Source organism: Podarcis gaigeae, assembly GCF_964106915.1.
Source record: "Podarcis gaigeae genome assembly, chromosome: 15".
NCBI classification, from domain to species: domain Eukaryota; kingdom Metazoa; phylum Chordata; class Lepidosauria; order Squamata; family Lacertidae; genus Podarcis; species Podarcis gaigeae.
In genome coordinates, this window is record NC_139692.1 from 7,259,512 (window position 1) to 7,276,917 (window position 17,406).

General features: G+C 44.7%; 3 protein-coding genes across 4 annotated transcripts in view; all 3 read left to right on the forward strand.

The window, feature by feature from the left end:
* The window catches only part of LOC310832095 (beta-4C adrenergic receptor-like), a 685,807-nt gene that overhangs the window by 137,908 nt on the left and 530,493 nt on the right, over positions 1-17,406 (forward strand). The gene's annotated exons all lie outside the window — the stretch shown is intronic.
* The window catches only part of RAB11FIP1 (RAB11 family interacting protein 1), a 60,426-nt gene that overhangs the window by 24,228 nt on the left and 18,792 nt on the right, over positions 1-17,406 (forward strand). The window contains exons 4-6 of one of the 2 annotated variants that reach the window (XM_083713439.1): positions 14,475-14,521; positions 15,098-15,275; positions 16,684-16,891. In XM_083713439.1, coding sequence (XP_083569565.1) covers positions 14,475-14,521; positions 15,098-15,275; positions 16,684-16,891 — 433 coding nt within the window. The remainder of the gene's footprint in view (positions 1-14,474; positions 14,522-15,097; positions 15,276-16,683; positions 16,892-17,406) is intronic. The other variant, XM_083713438.1, reaches the window with a different exon arrangement.
* On the forward strand, positions 2,693-13,472 carry LOC310832133 (transcription factor IIIB 50 kDa subunit-like). The gene is made up of 6 exons (XM_083713699.1): positions 2,693-2,897; positions 5,468-5,630; positions 5,817-5,876; positions 6,684-7,005; positions 7,723-8,511; positions 13,365-13,472. The coding sequence occupies exons 2-5, from the start codon at positions 5,477-5,479 to the stop codon at positions 8,429-8,431; spliced, it is 1,245 nt and encodes a 414-aa protein (XP_083569825.1). The 5' UTR covers positions 2,693-2,897; positions 5,468-5,476; the 3' UTR covers positions 8,432-8,511; positions 13,365-13,472.

Sequence of the window (17,406 nt, forward strand, 5' to 3'; positions counted from 1 at the left end):
ATGATTAAATGGGCACAAGACATTGGTCATAACATTATGTTTGCTGACTGGGAACAGTTGTGGACCACCGGTATGAAATTTACGGCATGTAATGCCTTAAGAGAGAATATTATGAAAATGATATACAGGTGGTACATGACACCAGTCAAGCTTGCAAAAATCTATCATTTGCCCGATAATAAATGTTGGAAATGTAAAGAAAATGAAGGTACATTCTTTCACCTTTGGTGGATGTGCCCAAAGATTAAGGCTTTCTGGGACATGATCTAAAATGAAATGAAAAAGGTATTTAAATATACCTTTCTGAAGAAACCAGACACCTTTCTCCTGGGCATAGTCGGCCAATTGGTGCCAAAGAAGGATAGAACTTTCTTTATGTATGCAACAACAGCAGCAAGAATACTTATTGCAAAGTATTGGAAGACACAAGATTTACCCACCCTGGAAGAGTGGCAGATGAAGGTGAATTGGCGGAAATGACTGGCAGAATCCGAGACCTGGAGTTGGTGGAAGAAGATTGGAAGAAATTTAAGACTATCTGCAGAAACATTGTAAAATTAATGAATGCTAAAATGATGTTGGATTGAAAATAAGTGGCATTAGCAAAAAAGGTAATAAGAATATGCAAAAATGAATTGATAATGGATGAAAATATAGAGTTATAATATGTTAAGATATAGAGTTAAGATAAATGAAAGTGGGTAAGGATTTGCTGATTTGATTATGTAAATGGGAATACAAGGGGAGGTGTGAGGAGGTCAAGGAAACAAGTTAAGGAGTTTTAAGTTATAAAAAATGGATTTGTTTTTAATTCTTTTTTTATCTATTCGTTTTTTGTATTTTATATTTTTATTTTTTATTTTGTATGTATTTTTGTATGTTTTCTTCTTTCCTATCTTTTTCTTTTCATATTTTTTTTTTTGTATTTGGTAAATTTATGTCTTTGCAAAACCTCAATAAATATTTTTTTTTTAAATAACACAAACCAAAAGTTAGGACCAAGATTCAAATCCTGACTGGGTAGCTTTGCTCACTAGTAACATTGAACCATGAGGACGAGATGGTTGGATAGTGTTCTCGAAGCTACCAGCATGAGTTTGACCAAACTGTGGGAAGCAGTGGAAGACAGGAGTGCCTGGGACAGGTGAGGCTGCTGATCCCTTATTTTGGATGCTGATCCCTTATTTTGGATGCTGATCCCCTTTTTTGGATGCTGATCCCTTATTTTCAAATGTGAAAGTTGACAGCTACGCTGGGAATACCGTATGTCATATTGATTCGTTTCAATGGGCCTACTCTCAGTAGGTCTAATGTTGGATACAACACATTGCTTTTTTGCTGTTGCTCGCATAATTGTGTTTCTGTTTATCAGAAGAGGCCAGGACTGGTGCAAAACTGCCTCTCCACCTATAACCTCAAAAAATCTTGTCCCTTGTCCCCCTGCCCTCCAAGATTTCAAGCATTGCTTAAATGAGAACGTTTTTGAATTTGTTGTATTTTGGAATTTTGGGGTCCCCTGCTGCAACCAAAATCAGATTTAAGCTGGTTAACACCTTTGTCCAATGGACAAATTTATAGAAATGTGATGTAGCAACTTTTAGGGAGAGCACCAAGTGTAAAGTAAGGACGCCATCTGCTGGTTTGAGTATTGCTCATCCATATTTTGTTCATAATAACGTAGCATTAAATTCCCTTGTGTGCAGTGCATGGTTCATAACTGTATATGGTGTGTGCATATGTAAGTTTCTATAGTCCTCCATTCCTTTCTATGAGGGTTGCTGAAGGTTGAGGGCTTGTGCAAGTTAGGCTAGGAATGGAAGAGAGTGTCTGGTAATACTTCTCTTGGAGATGCCACAGGTCCCATATAGCACAGTTGTGCAATCGCAACCACACAGTAAAACTTTCAGGTTCCACTTGCTGTTGCAAGAATTGTTGTTTACCCATGCTTTAGGTTTACCAAATGGTTTAGGTTTTAGCTGTTTGACTGTTAATAAACATCAGTTCCCCCAAAGTGGAAGCATTATGCTGCTAGGATTATTTTATCAGGTCTGGGAAATGTGGTTCAGTTTCACAACCACAGCATGCGGAACTGCACAGCACTGAAGCTATTATCAAAGTGCTAAATGATCGGTCTGATTGTTCTATCCAGAACATGACAGTATTTTGACATAGCACTCTTGAAACACCCTAAAAGAATAGGGCAGAAACTTGGTCTCTGCTTCCCAAGAGGGCAAGACTAGATTTAAGTCACAGAAAGGTAGATTTTGGTTGAATCCAGTTTAAGGCTACAACCTGAGTCAACATGGCTAGATTTGCAGAGTATGTCTCCAGTCCTAAGTGTTGATATTAACATTTCCCCCTATTACATAAGGAACTGGTGTCTCACCCACTCAAAAATCTACAAGTATTCCAAGGGGAACTTATTTTAAATGAAAAATGCAAAGGAAAGATCAGGAAAGATGGGGTGAAAATGAGGTAAAGGGAGGCTGCTAATAGACGTTTTACTACAAAGATGGAAAAGGAAGTCTTCAGCTTTCCTGGTGTTGTTTTTTAATATATATTTTTTATTAAATTCCAAGAATAAACTCCGAGAAAAGGAGCTTAAAAGGCTGGAACTTCAGCTCATTCCCGTTGATCTGACAACCCCTCAGTCCAGACCCAAATGCTCCAGCCTTTGCGAAAAGGCTGGCTCGCCGCATCTCTAACGCCCTCGAGCTGAGCGGCTCCGGCGGAACCTTTGTCCTGCGCTCCCTTGTTTCTTTCCGGAGGCCGCTTAGCGTTGGAGCGCGTCTGGGCCCGATTGCCCCGTTGCCATGGGGATTGCCCGGAAGGAGCGTGTGCCCACTTGAAAAAGCTCCCCCGGCTTTTTCCGGTGCTGCGAAAGCGGCGGCGAGAAGGTAAGTCAGCCCGCGTAAAGGGGGAAAGAGGCTCCTGGGAGGCTGTCTAGGAGCCAGGCCGGGGGTTTTTTGGGGGGGTGGGGGGATTTTTTTGGAGGGCCTGCAACCCGCGAGTGGCGTGGGCAGAAACCCCCTTCCAGCTACCGCTGATTCTGTGAGCACCGCCAGCAATCCTCCTCCTCCTCTCCATTGTTATAAGAATTCTATGGCTTCAAATATAGACTAAATATGGATAAATGCACACATATGTATATATTTAAACCATGTGTCTGAAATAGTACGGGAGAGCAATCCTGAGACCCTTTTGACTCTCAATGACCTCAAATACTCCTCTGCAGTGAGGGAGGCAAATAGGGAAAGCCTCCCCATTGCCTTTTCGCTTGCAAATCCTGCCTTAAGGGTCTATTTGTGTATGAATAGGGTGAGCCTGTGACCTGGCTTCAGGAACTAAAGTAGTAACCATCACGAAAGAATGACCAGGCTGCCCAGGTAATGCAGTCGGCGACCATTATCAGGTATCCTGGTAGGCAGGGTTTCTGCTGTAGACCGCCTCCTATGATCTATGTATGACGATTCTGGGGTGGTCTTTGGCTAAGGGGGTTGGGCAATGTCAAGGTTCCTGCACACTTTTGTTGATGGTCTCTCCCTCCTTGGAAGGAGGGGACTCTGTTGCAACAGAAAAATAAATATCTGCCTTGCTTTCCACTGGATTCTGCCTCCATCCCTTCTTCTCTGGCCGATCATGAATTTAGGGGACTCAGAGTCCCATGGGGGTGTTGGGCAGCAAAAGCCAAACCCCAATTTTTACATTACCATTATCGAAATCACACAAGTCAGTTTCCCCCTCTTTTTTCTGTGTCCCCTAACCAGCCAGCAGTTCACATCTCTTCCCCTTTCCCGCACTCCAGGTTGCTCTGGCGTTATTCACTTGCCTTTAGGAGCCTCTGGGGAAACAAAGGAGGAGCTTTCCACAACATCTTTGTCTCCGTGCCCTTTTTAAAAATTAAGAAGCATTTGTTTAGCGAATGGCTGTGGGGCAAGTCTTGCCAGGCCACCAGAAAAGTGTTTGTGGTGCTAGGTGTTTTCTTAGCACCAAACTCTAATGGAAATGCTGGTGATGCTTCAAATGCGAGAGGAAAAACCGCAAGCCCCACATCCTGGCTTCCTCCAGTTTTGGACAAACTGTGACACCCCACCCCCACCAACAGTCTTTTAATACAGTAGTTTCCAATGACAATGTAATTTGAGCTGAGTACTTTGAGAGCGTTTCCTTCCCCTCCTAATCAAAGCTGCATTCTGCATATCAGAACTGAAGACAGAGCCCCCACAAATCTCTGGTAGTCTTTGTAGCTCTTTTCAGAAATGCAATGCTGAATCCTCAGACTGATTTTATGATGATACTTTTCAAATGTGAGAGTATGGTAGGCCTTCAAGCTAGGAGACACCTTGATTTTGAGGGAAATAAAAATACTTCATTTTTCTGTCTTCTCCATACTTTTTGCCCTATTATGTCTTCTAACATCCCGGCAGTAACTGTGGTTTTCGAATAGAATTTGATATACTTTAATACTTAGTAAATGATTTAAAAAATCAACAATTCTGTGGGTAATTCCAACTGGTTAGGTTGATACTATTCTTTGAACCACTCTGAAAGCCCTGGGTATAGGATGGTATTTATATACCATCCTATACCCAGGGCTTTCAGAGTGGTTCAAAGAATAGTATCAACCTAACCAGTTGGAATTAATAATAATGGTAGTAGTAGTGGTAGTAGTAGTAATAAATGTAAAGGGACCCCTGGCCATTAGGTCCAGTTGTGACCGACTATGGGGTTGCGGTGCTCATCTCGCTTTATTGGCCGAGGGAGCCGGCGTACAGCTTCCGGGTCATGTGGCCAGCATGACTAATCCCCTTCTGGTGAACCAGAGCAGCGCATGGAAACGCCGTTTACCTTCCTGCCGGAATGGTACCTATTTATCTACTTGCACTTTGACGTGCTTTCGAACCGCTAGGTGGGCAGGAGCAGGGACCCAGCAATGGGAGCTCACCCCGTCATGGGGATTCGAACAGCCGACCTTCTGATCAGCAAGTCCTAGGCTATGTGGTTTAACCCACAGCGTCATCCGCGTCCCAGTAGTAGTAATACAACCAACTAATTTCACAGAGTTGTTGTGAGAATAAAAATTGGGTGGCAAGAGAACCATTATACCACCTTGAGCTCTTCAAAGGACAGGTGGGATATATGGTAAATGTAATACATGGAGAGCCAGTGTGGTGTAGTGGTTAAGAGCAATAGTCTCGTAATCTGGGGAACCGGGTTCGCTTCCCCGCTCCTCCACATGCAGCTGCTGGGTGACCTTGGGCCAGTCACACTTCTTTGAAGTCTCTCAGCCCCACTCACCTCACAGAGTGTTTGTTGTGGTGGAGGAAGGGAAAGGAGAATGTTAGCCGCTTTGAGACTCCTTAAAGGGAGTGAAAGGCGGGATATCAAATCCAAACTCTTCTTCTTCTTCTAATTAAATAATACCAAAATATCAGTGACCAACTGTGGACCTGATTTATGCTTTCAGGCTGCTAAGATGTCGAGCCAAAAGAAGTGTCCAGACTGTGGCTCCTTGGAAATTGTAGAGGACTCTCATTATGCTCAGAACCAGCTGGTGTGCGTAGACTGTGGCTTCATTCTGACTGAGGGGCTTCTCACAACCACATATGCTGATGAAGAACATTTACAAGGTGTGGCTAAGAATAGCAAAATAGCTGAAAACTCTTTGTATCTTACAAAGACATAGGATTTGAGATACGACTTGCAAGCAGTTCTCAAATATAAACAGGCCCTACACCATTCAACAGTTTAAAAATGGGTGCATGTTTGAGAGCTTGGACCAAAGTTTGGCTGATATCTGTGTTTTTATCTCATAGAAGTCACATATTCACGGAGTACTGGTCAGAATGAGCAAACGAGCCGTTGTGTACAGCGAAGTACGTATTCTGCATTACTCTTTTCATGCTTTGTGGAAATTAATGTGCCTGTCATCCACAAGAGCTGCATTGTTTCACTTTCTAAAAGCAAAGAGAAATTTGCATTTTTAATACAGTCTTACCTATTTGCTGTGGGACCAAAATCAAAACAACCTATTTTAGAGTTTTGGAGGTGCATAGAGTCCAGAGTTCAGTTTGATTGCCTGATCAAATCTGATCAAATCTCAGCTGAATCATTGACAGACTGGTTAACCCTGGACCAGTCTGTTTCCATTACCATTAAATGGCCATTATAATTGTGTGTACAGCTGCAAAAAATAAAAATCAATACATACCTAAAAGCCAAATTAAAATCAACTATGAAGTTGAAACAGCAATACTAACAGCCATTCTCAATTAGAGCCCCCAAAGACTTTCATTTAAAAAAGTTCTCCGTAATATATATATATATATATATATATATATATATATATATGCAGGTTTTGGTGTCCTCGGGTGTCTTCCCGTGTAAAAGTTGGGGTGTCTAGGCGAAAGCATATATATATATATATATATATATATAAAAAAGCCAAAGTAGGCTTGGTTTGGACACTCCAGTTACACTACCACAATTGAAAATATGTTTTCCATGATTGCCACCCATCTAATCTCTGAAAGTGGGAGCATGTGAAACAGAGCCTCCACAGATTATCTTAGTATATGGGCAGCTTCATACAGGCAAAGACCTACCCTGCGGTTAGATTTGTCACTGATAAATGTCTATGTGGAAACATTTCTTAAGTACTGCTGTGGTATTTTCCCCCACAGGAGTCCAACATGTTCGAGATCTCTGCAAAGTTCTGCGGCTTCCTTCTCTGTTTGAAGATACAGCCGTGTCCTATTACCAGCAGGCAATCAAACGTCCCTGCTTCAGTTTAGTCAGCTTGGAGAAGAAGGAGATGCTTGTGGGCTGTTGCGTCTTTGTGACCTGCTGCCAGCACAACTGGCCCCTGACCATGGGCACAGTCTGCCTGCTGCTCTATGGAGACAAGGAGTTGTTTGCAAAGACCTATCTACGCTTCCTGAAGGAACTGGTACTGGATGTGCCTACTCTCAGCTTGATGGATATGGTGAAAACCCACCTCAACAGGTATGTTGAAGTTCTTATGCCCTTTCCTTGACAATACTTCTCAAAGTTGGTGTGCAATTTCCATATTTCAGAGACAGAATTTACAAGTATCTTATGGACTGTGTGGTATATTGATTGGAAGGCTGATGAAACAGCAAGCTTCTTAAAGTTCAGCAGGGATGGATGAGGTCAGTGCTTGGATGTAGGAACCCTGTGTGTGCTGTGTGCTTCCATCATGGGAGAAATGGGTATTTTCATATGTGCATGTATACTCCAACTCCCTGATTTCTGAGATTTCATCTGAGGCACTTCAGGCAGTTCCAGGCTTTTCTCTTTAGCCACAGTGGCAGCAAACTTCCTTTTTTAAACAAATAATTTTCAGAATTGTGAATTCTGCTCCTGCTACCAATCCCGTAATTGCTTGGAAATCCTTCCTATTATTATTAAGGGCAAGAAGCCAACAAACAGAATTTTGTTGAGCACAAGTTAGGAAGAGTGTAAATTCAGCCCTGTCCACATAGTGCTGGTTAATGGAAGGTGCTTGCCTTTTGGATTCAAGCTGCTCAGCTTGCCTTTTTGGTGTCCTTGGAAAATGCTGGGTCTTCTGCCCTTTGCCCTTTGACAGGATGCTTTATTTTGCTCATGTCCCTCTTTCATCTATTTGTCTTCTCCATCCTGCCACATCTCCCAACCCAAGGCAGTCTATCTAAATGGCTTGTTTGATTTTCATCTTTCCAGCTTCAAGATTTTCCAGAATTCACCCAGCGTCCCGACTAAGTTTGTGGAAGAAAAGGAGCAGCTGGTGGCAAGGACTATGCAGATGGTGGAACTTGCCAGCGACACGTGGCTGGTGACCGGCCGGCACCCCATCCCCATAGTGACAGCAGCAGCCTTCCTGGCTTGGCAGTCTCTCCGGCCTGTCGATCGCCTCACTTGCCCCCTTTCTCAGTTCTGTAAGCTTGCTGGTATGGAGGCTCCCCGGCCAGCCCACCAGAGACTGAAGGAGCTGCATAACATCCTCCTGCAAATGGCTTCTCAGCTGGGCTGGTTGCGAGTGCTGAAAGTGGACCGTCGGAGCGTGGCAAAGTACATTGGTGACCTTCTGCGGCACCGCCGTGTGCTTCTACAGGCTGCCTTCCGCATCGTGGATACTACGGAAGACCGTGACCTAGAAAACTCAGCAGCTGCGCCACTGCAGCTAATAGGTGAGAGCGCTGCAACAGTAGAAGAGGCCTCCCTTTCAGGAGAGAAGCAGAAGTTCAGCAAGCGCAAAGCTTTGCTCCCACCCTGCGTCTTGAACCCCGCAAAGAGGCTACGAACTCCTGAGCTAAGCCTTGAAGATTCTGCTATCACTGGGGATGAGCCCATTTTAGACAGTGAGATAGAGCAGTATATCCGGACTCCAGAAGAAAAGGAGATGTTTAGCAAGGCTCAAGCGTGCCTGTGACCTCGAAGCTGCAAGTGATTCAGATAGGCTTGCAAGCAATAGCCTTCTGATACATATTTTGCTCTAGGAGGCTTAGTTTGGTAAGAATAGAGTTTACACTTCCAAAGTTAATGCTAAATACATTACTTCTGGTAAATAATAATAATAATAATAATAATAATAATAATAATAATAATAATAATATTTTTTTATTTATACCCCGCCATCCCCACCCAAGGCTGGGCTCAGAGCGGCTTACAAGCAATAATAAAAACAAGATGAATGATTACAAACTTAAAAACAAAAATAAAACACAACAATTAAAATAATGGAACATTAAAATATTAAAATGTAGCCTCATCGCAGGAGGAGAAGGAAAAGAAGGGGAAAAGAGAGAGAGAGAGAGGGGGGGGAGGGGGGGAATCAAACTGGCTCCAAGCCAAAGGCCAGGCGGAACAACTCTGTCTTACAGGCCCTGCGGAAAGAAATCAGATCCTGCAGGGCCCTGGTCTCATGAGGCAGAGCGTTCCACCAGGCCAGAGCCAGAGTTGAAAAGGCCCTGGCTCTGGTCGAAGCCAATCTAACTTCCTTAGGGCCCGGGACCACTAGGGTGTTGTTATTTATGGACCTTGAGGCTCTCCGTGGGGCATACCAGGAGAGGCGGTCCCGGAGGTACGAGGGTCCTAGGCCGTGAAGGGCTTTAAAGGTCAAAAGCAGCACCTTAAATCTGACCCTGTACTCCACCGGGAGCCAGTGCAGCTTGAAAAGCACTGGGTGAATATGCTCCCATGGCAGAGACCCCATGAGGAGCCTTGCTGCAGCATTCTGTACCCGCTGGAGTTTCTGGGACAGCTTCAAGGGCAGCCCCGCGTAGAGCGAATTACAGTAGTCAAGCCTGGAGATGACCGTCGCATGGATCACTGTGGCCAAGTCAGGGCGGGAAAGGTAAGGGACCAACTGCTTTATGCGGCGAAGGTGGAAAAATGTCGCCTTGGCTGTTGCTGTAACCTGCGCCTCCATGGAAAGGGAGGCTTCAAGGATTACACCCGAACTCTTAACGGAAGGCAATGGCACTAATTGGGCCCCCGCAAGAGAAGGGAGTTGGTCCCTCATCCCCATGCCATCCCGACCTAGCCATAGGACCTCTGTCTTCGAAGGATTTAGTTTCAATCGGCTCCCACAAAACCATCCAGCCACAGCTTCCAAGCATCTGGTCAATGTGTTTGGGGCTGAGTCGGTGTGGCCGTCCATCAGCAGATAGAGCTGAGTGTCATCAGCATATTGGTGACAGCCCAGCCCAAAGCTCCGGATAATCTGGGCAAGGGGGCGCATAAAGATGTTAAAAAGCATTGGGGAGAGAATTGCGCCCTGCGGCACTCCACACACCAAGGAGTGGTGCGGCGACATTTTCCTCCCTGGTGCCACCCTCTGTCCCCGACCAGAGATAAAAGAGCACAACCAGTTATGGGCTATGCCCTGTATCCCCACGTCTGCGAGGCGGTGGTCCAGAAGATCATGATCGACCATGTCAAAGGCTGCTGACAAATCTAAAAGGATCAGCAGTCCTGACCCGCCTTGATCCAGTTGTCTACGGAGATCGTCTGTTAAGGCAACCAGAGCCGTCTCCGTCCCAAAACCAGGACGGAAACCGGACTGAAATGGATCTAATGCCGATGTTTCCTCCAGAAACCTACCAGGCTGCTCAGCAACCGCTCTCTCAATTACCTTACCCAGGTATGGGAGATTTGAAACTGGGCGGTTAACTGGATAGGTCTAAGGGATCTAATGAAGTTTTTTTTAAGAGTGGACACACCACTGCCTCCTTCAGTTCCCCTGGGAATGTCCCCGTGTCAAGGGACAAATTGATAATTTCAACCAGAGGGGTCCGCGCAACATCTGGACACTCCCTAATCAGCCAAGACGGGCACGGATCAAGGAGGCAGGTGGTGGGCCTACTAACTTGGAGGAATCTATCCACATCAGTAGGGAGTATCCGATCGAAATGGTCCAACACTGGACCTGAAGTCATTCGAGGGGCCTCCAGTTCAGTCACTGTATCTAAATTGGCAGGGAGGTCACGGCGGAGCAATAGGACTTTATCCGCAAAAAAACTCGCAAATGCCTCACAGCTGTGGGTCGAATTTGTGCTTAAATTTGATTGTCCTCTTAAGGACGTTATTGACCTAATTATTCTAAAAAGTTGTGCCGGGCGAGAGCTAGCGGATGCAATGGAAGCTGCAAAGTAAGATTTCTTAGCAGCTTTCATAGCCATCTCATAGGCTTTCATAAGCGTCCTATAAGATGTTCTTGAGGCTCTGTCACGAGTCCGTCGCCATACTCGCTCTAGCCGTCTGAGATCCCGCTTCATTTTCCGGAGCTCCTCAGTAAACCAAGGGGCCCGGTTTCGACGGGGTCGCAGAGGGCGCTTAGGTGCGATCTCATCAATGGCTGCCAAGAGCCGGTTATTCCAGTCCTCAACAAGGTCATCTAATGAGTCGCCAGGAGGAGCAGGGTTCCGCAAGGCTTGTCGGAATCTATCAGGATCCATCAGTTTTCGCGGAGGAGCCCAAATAGGTTCGCCACCCGAGCCAGGGAGGAGCGGGAAGTCAATCTTGGCTTTCAGAGCATAGTGATCAGACCATGGCACTTCCACAGCAGGGAGCATGATCACATCTATGCCAGCCCCAAAGATCAGATCCAGCGTGTGGCCTGCTTGATGGGTAGGGCCCAAAACAACCTGGGAGAGCCCTAGTGTTGCCATGGAAGTCACTAGGTCCAGAGCCTGTGAGGAGGGAGCGGCATCGGCATGGACATTGAAGTCTCCCAAAACCAGTAGGTTTGGGAACTCCAAGGCCCAGCCTGCCACCACCTCCAGCAGGTCTGACAGGGTGGCTGCAGGTGTGCTGGGTGGTCGGTACACCAGCCAGACAGCCAAGCTCTCCTTGGTGCCCCACACGAGACCAACACATTCAATGCCGGAGATCGCCGGTGATGGCAGAGCTCTGAAAGTGAGCCATCATAACCACTAGAGGATTGTGAAAATTTGTGTCCTGGGCTTTTTAGACTTGTCTACCTATGTACTGTCTGAAGCAAAGGGATTCATTGGTTCCCAGATGTGATTCCCGCCCCCCCCCCCAGCTCTCCTGTCCCACTAAGAATCTCCCGCATCCTTCAGGCATGGCTCCTTCCACCCTACTGTGGTAATAATTGAAGACAGGTTTGGGTGGCCTGGATAACTTTGGTTACTGGTAGGGACCACTAGTAACTAGTTGGCGAGGTTGTGTGATTATTTTCCTTCAACTCTGAGAAAAGGTATAGGAAGTGGCCACATTGCAGTGGTTTGCATGCTATTTAGGACAACTTTTGGTGTAAAGATTGGCGTATCTCTGGGTGAGAAGTAGTATCCACTCTTGAAGGGTTGGGTGGAGGCAGTCAGCCAGCCTGAGCAACAAATACCTCTTTGAGTTGGTGTTTGACTTGAATTAATGTTTGTCTGGTCTACTTATGGTCCTCATAGTTAGGCATGGGAGAGTGGAAGAGAAGTGTGAAAATCTAATTGGAAGTTGTTTCAGACATGCATGCTTTAAACCTAGATCTAGAAGAAGAAAAACTTGTGGCTTTGCAAGCATCTCTTTATAGAACATGGTATGGTGGTTCCTGAACATCAGACCCGTGTCACAAGATAGGTGGTGAGTCAGTCGCTCTGATTAATGGAGCTGCTTAGTTAATTTTTGTCCCTACATGCACACGGTGAGGGGAGAGCGAGCTGACGAGCGAGGGGCCTCGGTGGAGCTCCTGCTGCCAGGGGCAGTCTACATGCGTGGAGGGAGGGGGCTGGTGCCAGGCGCTGCCCAGAGAGGCCTCCTAAATATGACCCGTTGCATCTGATGTTCGCTCCTTCTTTATTTAGGGAGTTATAGCAGGACTTCTGAAGGAATGAGGATAAGGGTATGCTTTAACTTCAAAGGGAGAGAGGAAATGCGCCAGAGTGTTGTGGTCAGTGTAGGATTATTCGGGTTCAGTACTTTGTCCAGTTCCAGTTGCTGCATTTTAAGGAGGAGATAGACAAACTAGAGCAGGAATCTTTCTTGCTGTGGGGGGCCAAAAACTTTGACGTGTGGGTGGGGCAACCAGCATGTACATCACATTCTGCCATTGTGACATCAAAATGTTGGCAAGTGGGTTGTCTTGACTACCTGCCAACATAAATTGTGTAGGGTTCCAGGTTGGGGTTCCAGAGTGCAAGGGGCTTTGGCAGTGTTATGCCTTGTAAGCCTCCCTGCATTGCTTCTTTCCTTCTCTTATGTCAGAGATCCAAAGGAGCTTCACAGAATTGCTTTCAAAGCCCTTTGTAAGCCTTCAATGAGCTGCAGCTTGGACAGTAGGAGCGATGGTTGAATGGGAGCCTACTTTAATGGCAACCCTTATTGGGCAGGTGAGCGTGGCTTCTCCAGAATGGCCTCATGGGCAAATGGGACTGGTGGGTCACGTTTGGCACCCCTGCACTACAGCATATTCCAAAGATGGTGAGGAGTCTGGAAACCAAGTCCTATGAGGAACAGTTGAAAAAGCTGGGCATGGTTATCTTGGAGAAGGAAAGGCTTTACAAACAAGCCTGTAATGCAGATTAGTATTATTCCTATCCTGATTTGTGTAATATAACCACTTTGTAAGTTCATTGCAAAAGCAATATTCAATCCAGGTTCCTAGGTAGCTTTTAAGCCACATTGTGCTGTTCAAGCAATTTATCTAGTACTGTCAGGTGAGCTGTTGTGGACATAGCTCTATTGGCCAGCAATGATATTTGAGTTTCACATCTGAAGAGCAATAGATTCAAATATAAATACTGATAAAATAAATAATGTGGTATAGTAATTTTCCACTGGTGCCTGCTTCCATAGCTATTGTAGAACAAACCCTGCCATTAAAACGTTCTCATTTTCTCTCTTTCTAGCTCTGTATCCTCTCCTGTATCCAGCTCCGTTCAAGACTGTTCGGCAGAATTTGTCTTGGTTCATGTGGTGCCTTTCAGGGAGTAAGAAGGTTAGACACACTAAGAAGGCATGCATCTTGGGTTTTAGTGCCGAAACAGAGTTCCTCTGACTGTTGATACCTTTTACGCAGATGGCTTCATGGCATAACCTTAAATGGACAAGATCATGCTGTGTTATACCATAACTCATGAACTAGTAAGGCCTGCTGATGTTGCATGATACCAGAGCATAACAGCACAGGTTAGGTGGAGCTGTTAAGCGATCATGGGACTCGGCTTAGTAGCAGAGACTTTCCTGTGTCTTGCTGCAAAATTATATGAATATTTGGAGGAACCCATTGCCCTGAACAATGGATAAATTTACAGAACAAAATCAACCCTTTCCTGGCATGGTTCTCATTGATCCTCTGGGGGAGGCCCCAGAAAGCAATTCTGGAGAAACACTTGTTTTGTGAGGGTGCTTATAATTATTACAAGATTGTAATCCCCTTTATTGAACCACACTTCCAAGGACTTAACTGAGAACCATGAAGCTATAGACAAAGTCTGTAAATATGTGACACACGACACATTTTATCTGGCTTTGAGGTCCTGTGACAGAAAAGGTGAAATTGGAATTGCTCGCTAAATGCCACTAATATCAGTCTACAGACCTATCTGGCATTTTGCTTACACGGAGAACCTGACTCTGTTTAGCTTGAACTGAAAATTAACTACAGTGGTGCCCCGCAAGACGAATGCCTCGCAAAACGAAAAATGCGCAAGACGAAAGGGTTTTTCGGTTTTTGCGTCGCTTCGCTAGACGAATTTCCCTATGGGCTTGCTTCGCAAGACGAAACGTCTTGCGAGTTCTTGCGAGTTTTATCCTTTTTCTTAAAGCCGCTAAGCCGTTAATAGCCGCTAAGCCGCTAATAGCCGTGTTTCGCAAGACAAAAAAACCGCAAGACGAAGAGACTCGCGGAACGGATTAATTTCGTCTTGCGAGGCACCCCTGAGACCTTGTGGGAAAAGGGTGGGTAGGAAATATTTAAGCCCCTGATGCTGAACCTTTGCTGTTCTTTATTTATACAGATGGTACAAGCTTCACTCCAAACCAGGAAAGAAGGAAAAAGAGAGAGGTGAGATTGAGGTGGATATCCAATTCATGAGGAGCAACATGACAGCCAGCATGTTGGATCTGTCCACGAAAGATAAGTCACGGACACCATTTGGCAAGCTGAAAGACAAGCTAAAGGGGAAACGAGGCAATGGATTGCCAGATACAGCTTCAGCTATTGTTCCTAGCATTAGTCACTCCCCGGCTGACGGTGAGGAAGAGTCAAATGAGAAAGAAAAGAAAAAAATCAAAGTTCAAGACCTTATTCTCAAATGTTTTAACAGTTGTGTAATTTACAAAGTGTCCTAAGTAGTAAAATGTGCCATTTTTTACTTTTTCTTTATAATGGTTAAAGCTGGACTTCTTGTATTATTTAAAGGTAGTGCTTGGAAGCTGTGAAGAAACAGAAATGTTTTCATGATTGTGCCTATTAGTTGTAAATGAGTAGGATGCAGGTGGGTCTCAGTTGTCCCCAACCTCAGTGTACTGCTGTTGTTAAGAGCCATCAGTTGATCTAGGGCTGGATTAGGTATTAGTATTTTCAGTAGTATTGGGACTTGTGCTTTCACTATTCTGATGCTGATTTCTTTCTTTTCAGAACCCTCCACAAATGAGGGTCACAGAAGAGGTCATAGCTCAGATAAGAGCAGCACTGCGGACCTCCAAATCACAAAGGCATCCTTGAACCCTTTTGATGAAAACATCTCAGCAGAAGAGAAGCCAGAAAAAAACTCAGCTTCTGTGAAACCATCTCAGACCAAACTCGTCAAGCCCAGGTTAGTCTTGAGAAATGATCTTCTCAATTGAATTTTGAGATCTTGAGATGCTTTAAGGCTATTGCCACCCAGCGGTTTTCATTGTATGTCATAGAAAATATCTACTTTACAGGGTGAGTAAGAACTTTCCTCCTGATAGGGCAGGGATGCCCTGTGTAGGTTTCAGTTGATTAGTAACTCTGCAGGTTATTTGTAGGGTTTCTGTCTCTAGCCTTCTTGAAAGGAGAGAAATGGCAATGTATGTTGCCTTCAGAACAAAGATGATCCACTTTCTTGCAAGGGGAGCGCAAAGAGAGCGAGTCAGTCCCTCTTCTGCCTCTAGGATGGAATGATGTCTAGCAGAGAATGTAATCCCCTTTATTGAACAACACTTCCAAGGACTTAACTGAGAACCATGAAGCTATAGACAAAGTCTGTAAATATGTGACACATGACACACTTAATCTAGCTTTGAAGTCCTGTGACAGAAAAGGTGAAATTGAAATATAGGTAACTCACAATGCTTATTTTGCCTACGTGATTGCTGATTTGGGCCGGGGGGTGGAGCAGAACAAACAAACAAACAAACAAATAAATGGAGAGTGGAGGAAACATTACAGAGTAGCATCCTAGAGCCCTCATGCTGCCTGCCGAGAACCAGATAAGCGAGACACCTGGTTCTGAGGGTTCCTGGCTTTACACGATTTTGCTTTTATGTGCAGTGGCCAGGAATGTAACTACTACATAAGATGCGTGTTAGCTATAATTATATCTTCTGTTAGTACAGAAATAGGCAAACGGCCCTCCAGATGTTTTGGGATGACAGCTCCCATCATCCCTAGCTAACAGGACCAGTAGTCAGGGATGATGGGAGTTGTAGTCCCAAAACATGTGGAGGGCTGAGTTTGCCTATGCCTGTGTTAGTATGTCTGTGTATATTCACTTGGATGAGAAAACAAACTTTTTCTAGACATCTTGGGAAAATGCCCAACATACTGGTAGCATGCCAGCTACCAGTTTCTGATCACAGATCTGTAGAGACCCTCTGTTCCAGGAGTGACGTCCTTAGCATTTTAGAAATCTTTGCATGATGCTTCCAAAGTAACTATTTCTGAGAATCATGTGGTAATATGGATAAATTATTTCATAACAGCATGCTCTCCTTTTAAAATAGGCTATTTCTTCTCTTCCTCTACCCCTTTACTTTTTCTTTTCTTTTTCGAAAATGGACTTTGCTGGCTAAATGCCACTAATATCAGTCTCCAGACCTACCTGGCATTTTGCTTACACGGAGAACCTGACTCTGTTTAGCTGGAACTGAAAATTAACTATTTTATACGTAACACACCCTGAGACCTTGTGGGAAAAGGGTGGGTAGGAAATATTTAAGCCCCTGATGCTGAACCTTTGCTGTTCTTTATCTATACAGATGTTACAAGCTTCGCTTCAAACCCAGCACCCTTTCTGTTATTCCAGAAGTGGAATCGGATGATGAGCAGCTGAGTGATTATCCCCAGGGTACTGAAAATATTGCAGTTTCTGGAGATTTGTCCAGGAGTGGAGATTGCAAATCATCTGCAAAAAAACAGAGCATAACATCAAAGATCTTGGATAACCAAAATGAAGCCGATATAAAGGTATTTTAAGACTTACTATATTTTAAAACCTAATTGGGTGGTCTGTGCCCTGAGTTAGGAAGCTTGTAAATTTATTGGCGGGATTAGACAAACTGCAAAGGGGTATGGTCGTTTGGAGACAGAAATGTGTTCAAGTTTTCTAGGTGTACGATTCCCCCTGCCCCTGCTATCCTACCGATCTGGGCAATTTTCTGAGCCTTTTACTGACACAAGTTTAGATCTGTGAGTGGGTATGAATTCCCCAGGCTCAAAATTTGCTATCTTCACCAAAGGACTTTGGCCTGAAAGGGATTTTTGTTTTCAGATAAGCAAGGTTTAGTGATTTACTGCCTCCAACTAATATTGCAAATGATCTGTTTGGTGTTGGAGCACAAAACCTGAATTATTATCACTTAACTGAAACAACCACTACTGCTGCTGCTTTGTATTTATTTAGTACTTTTTGCATGTTATGAGGAGGGTCTTATCTTCACTTTTCCATGTTTATTACTGGGAAGAAATAGTTGAAGGCAGGT

Excerpts from the sequence above, each read along its gene's own strand:
- LOC310832133 (XM_083713699.1), top strand. The coding sequence starts at position 5,477 with ATGTCGAGCCAAAAGAAGTGTCCAGACTGTGGCTCCTTGGAAATTGTA. Across the intron at positions 5,877-6,683 it reads GAGCCGTTGTGTACAGCGAA|GAGTCCAACATGTTCGAGAT; the intron begins GTACGTATTCTG and ends TTTCCCCCACAG. Across the intron at positions 7,006-7,722 it reads GTGAAAACCCACCTCAACAG|CTTCAAGATTTTCCAGAATT; the intron begins GTATGTTGAAGT and ends TCATCTTTCCAG.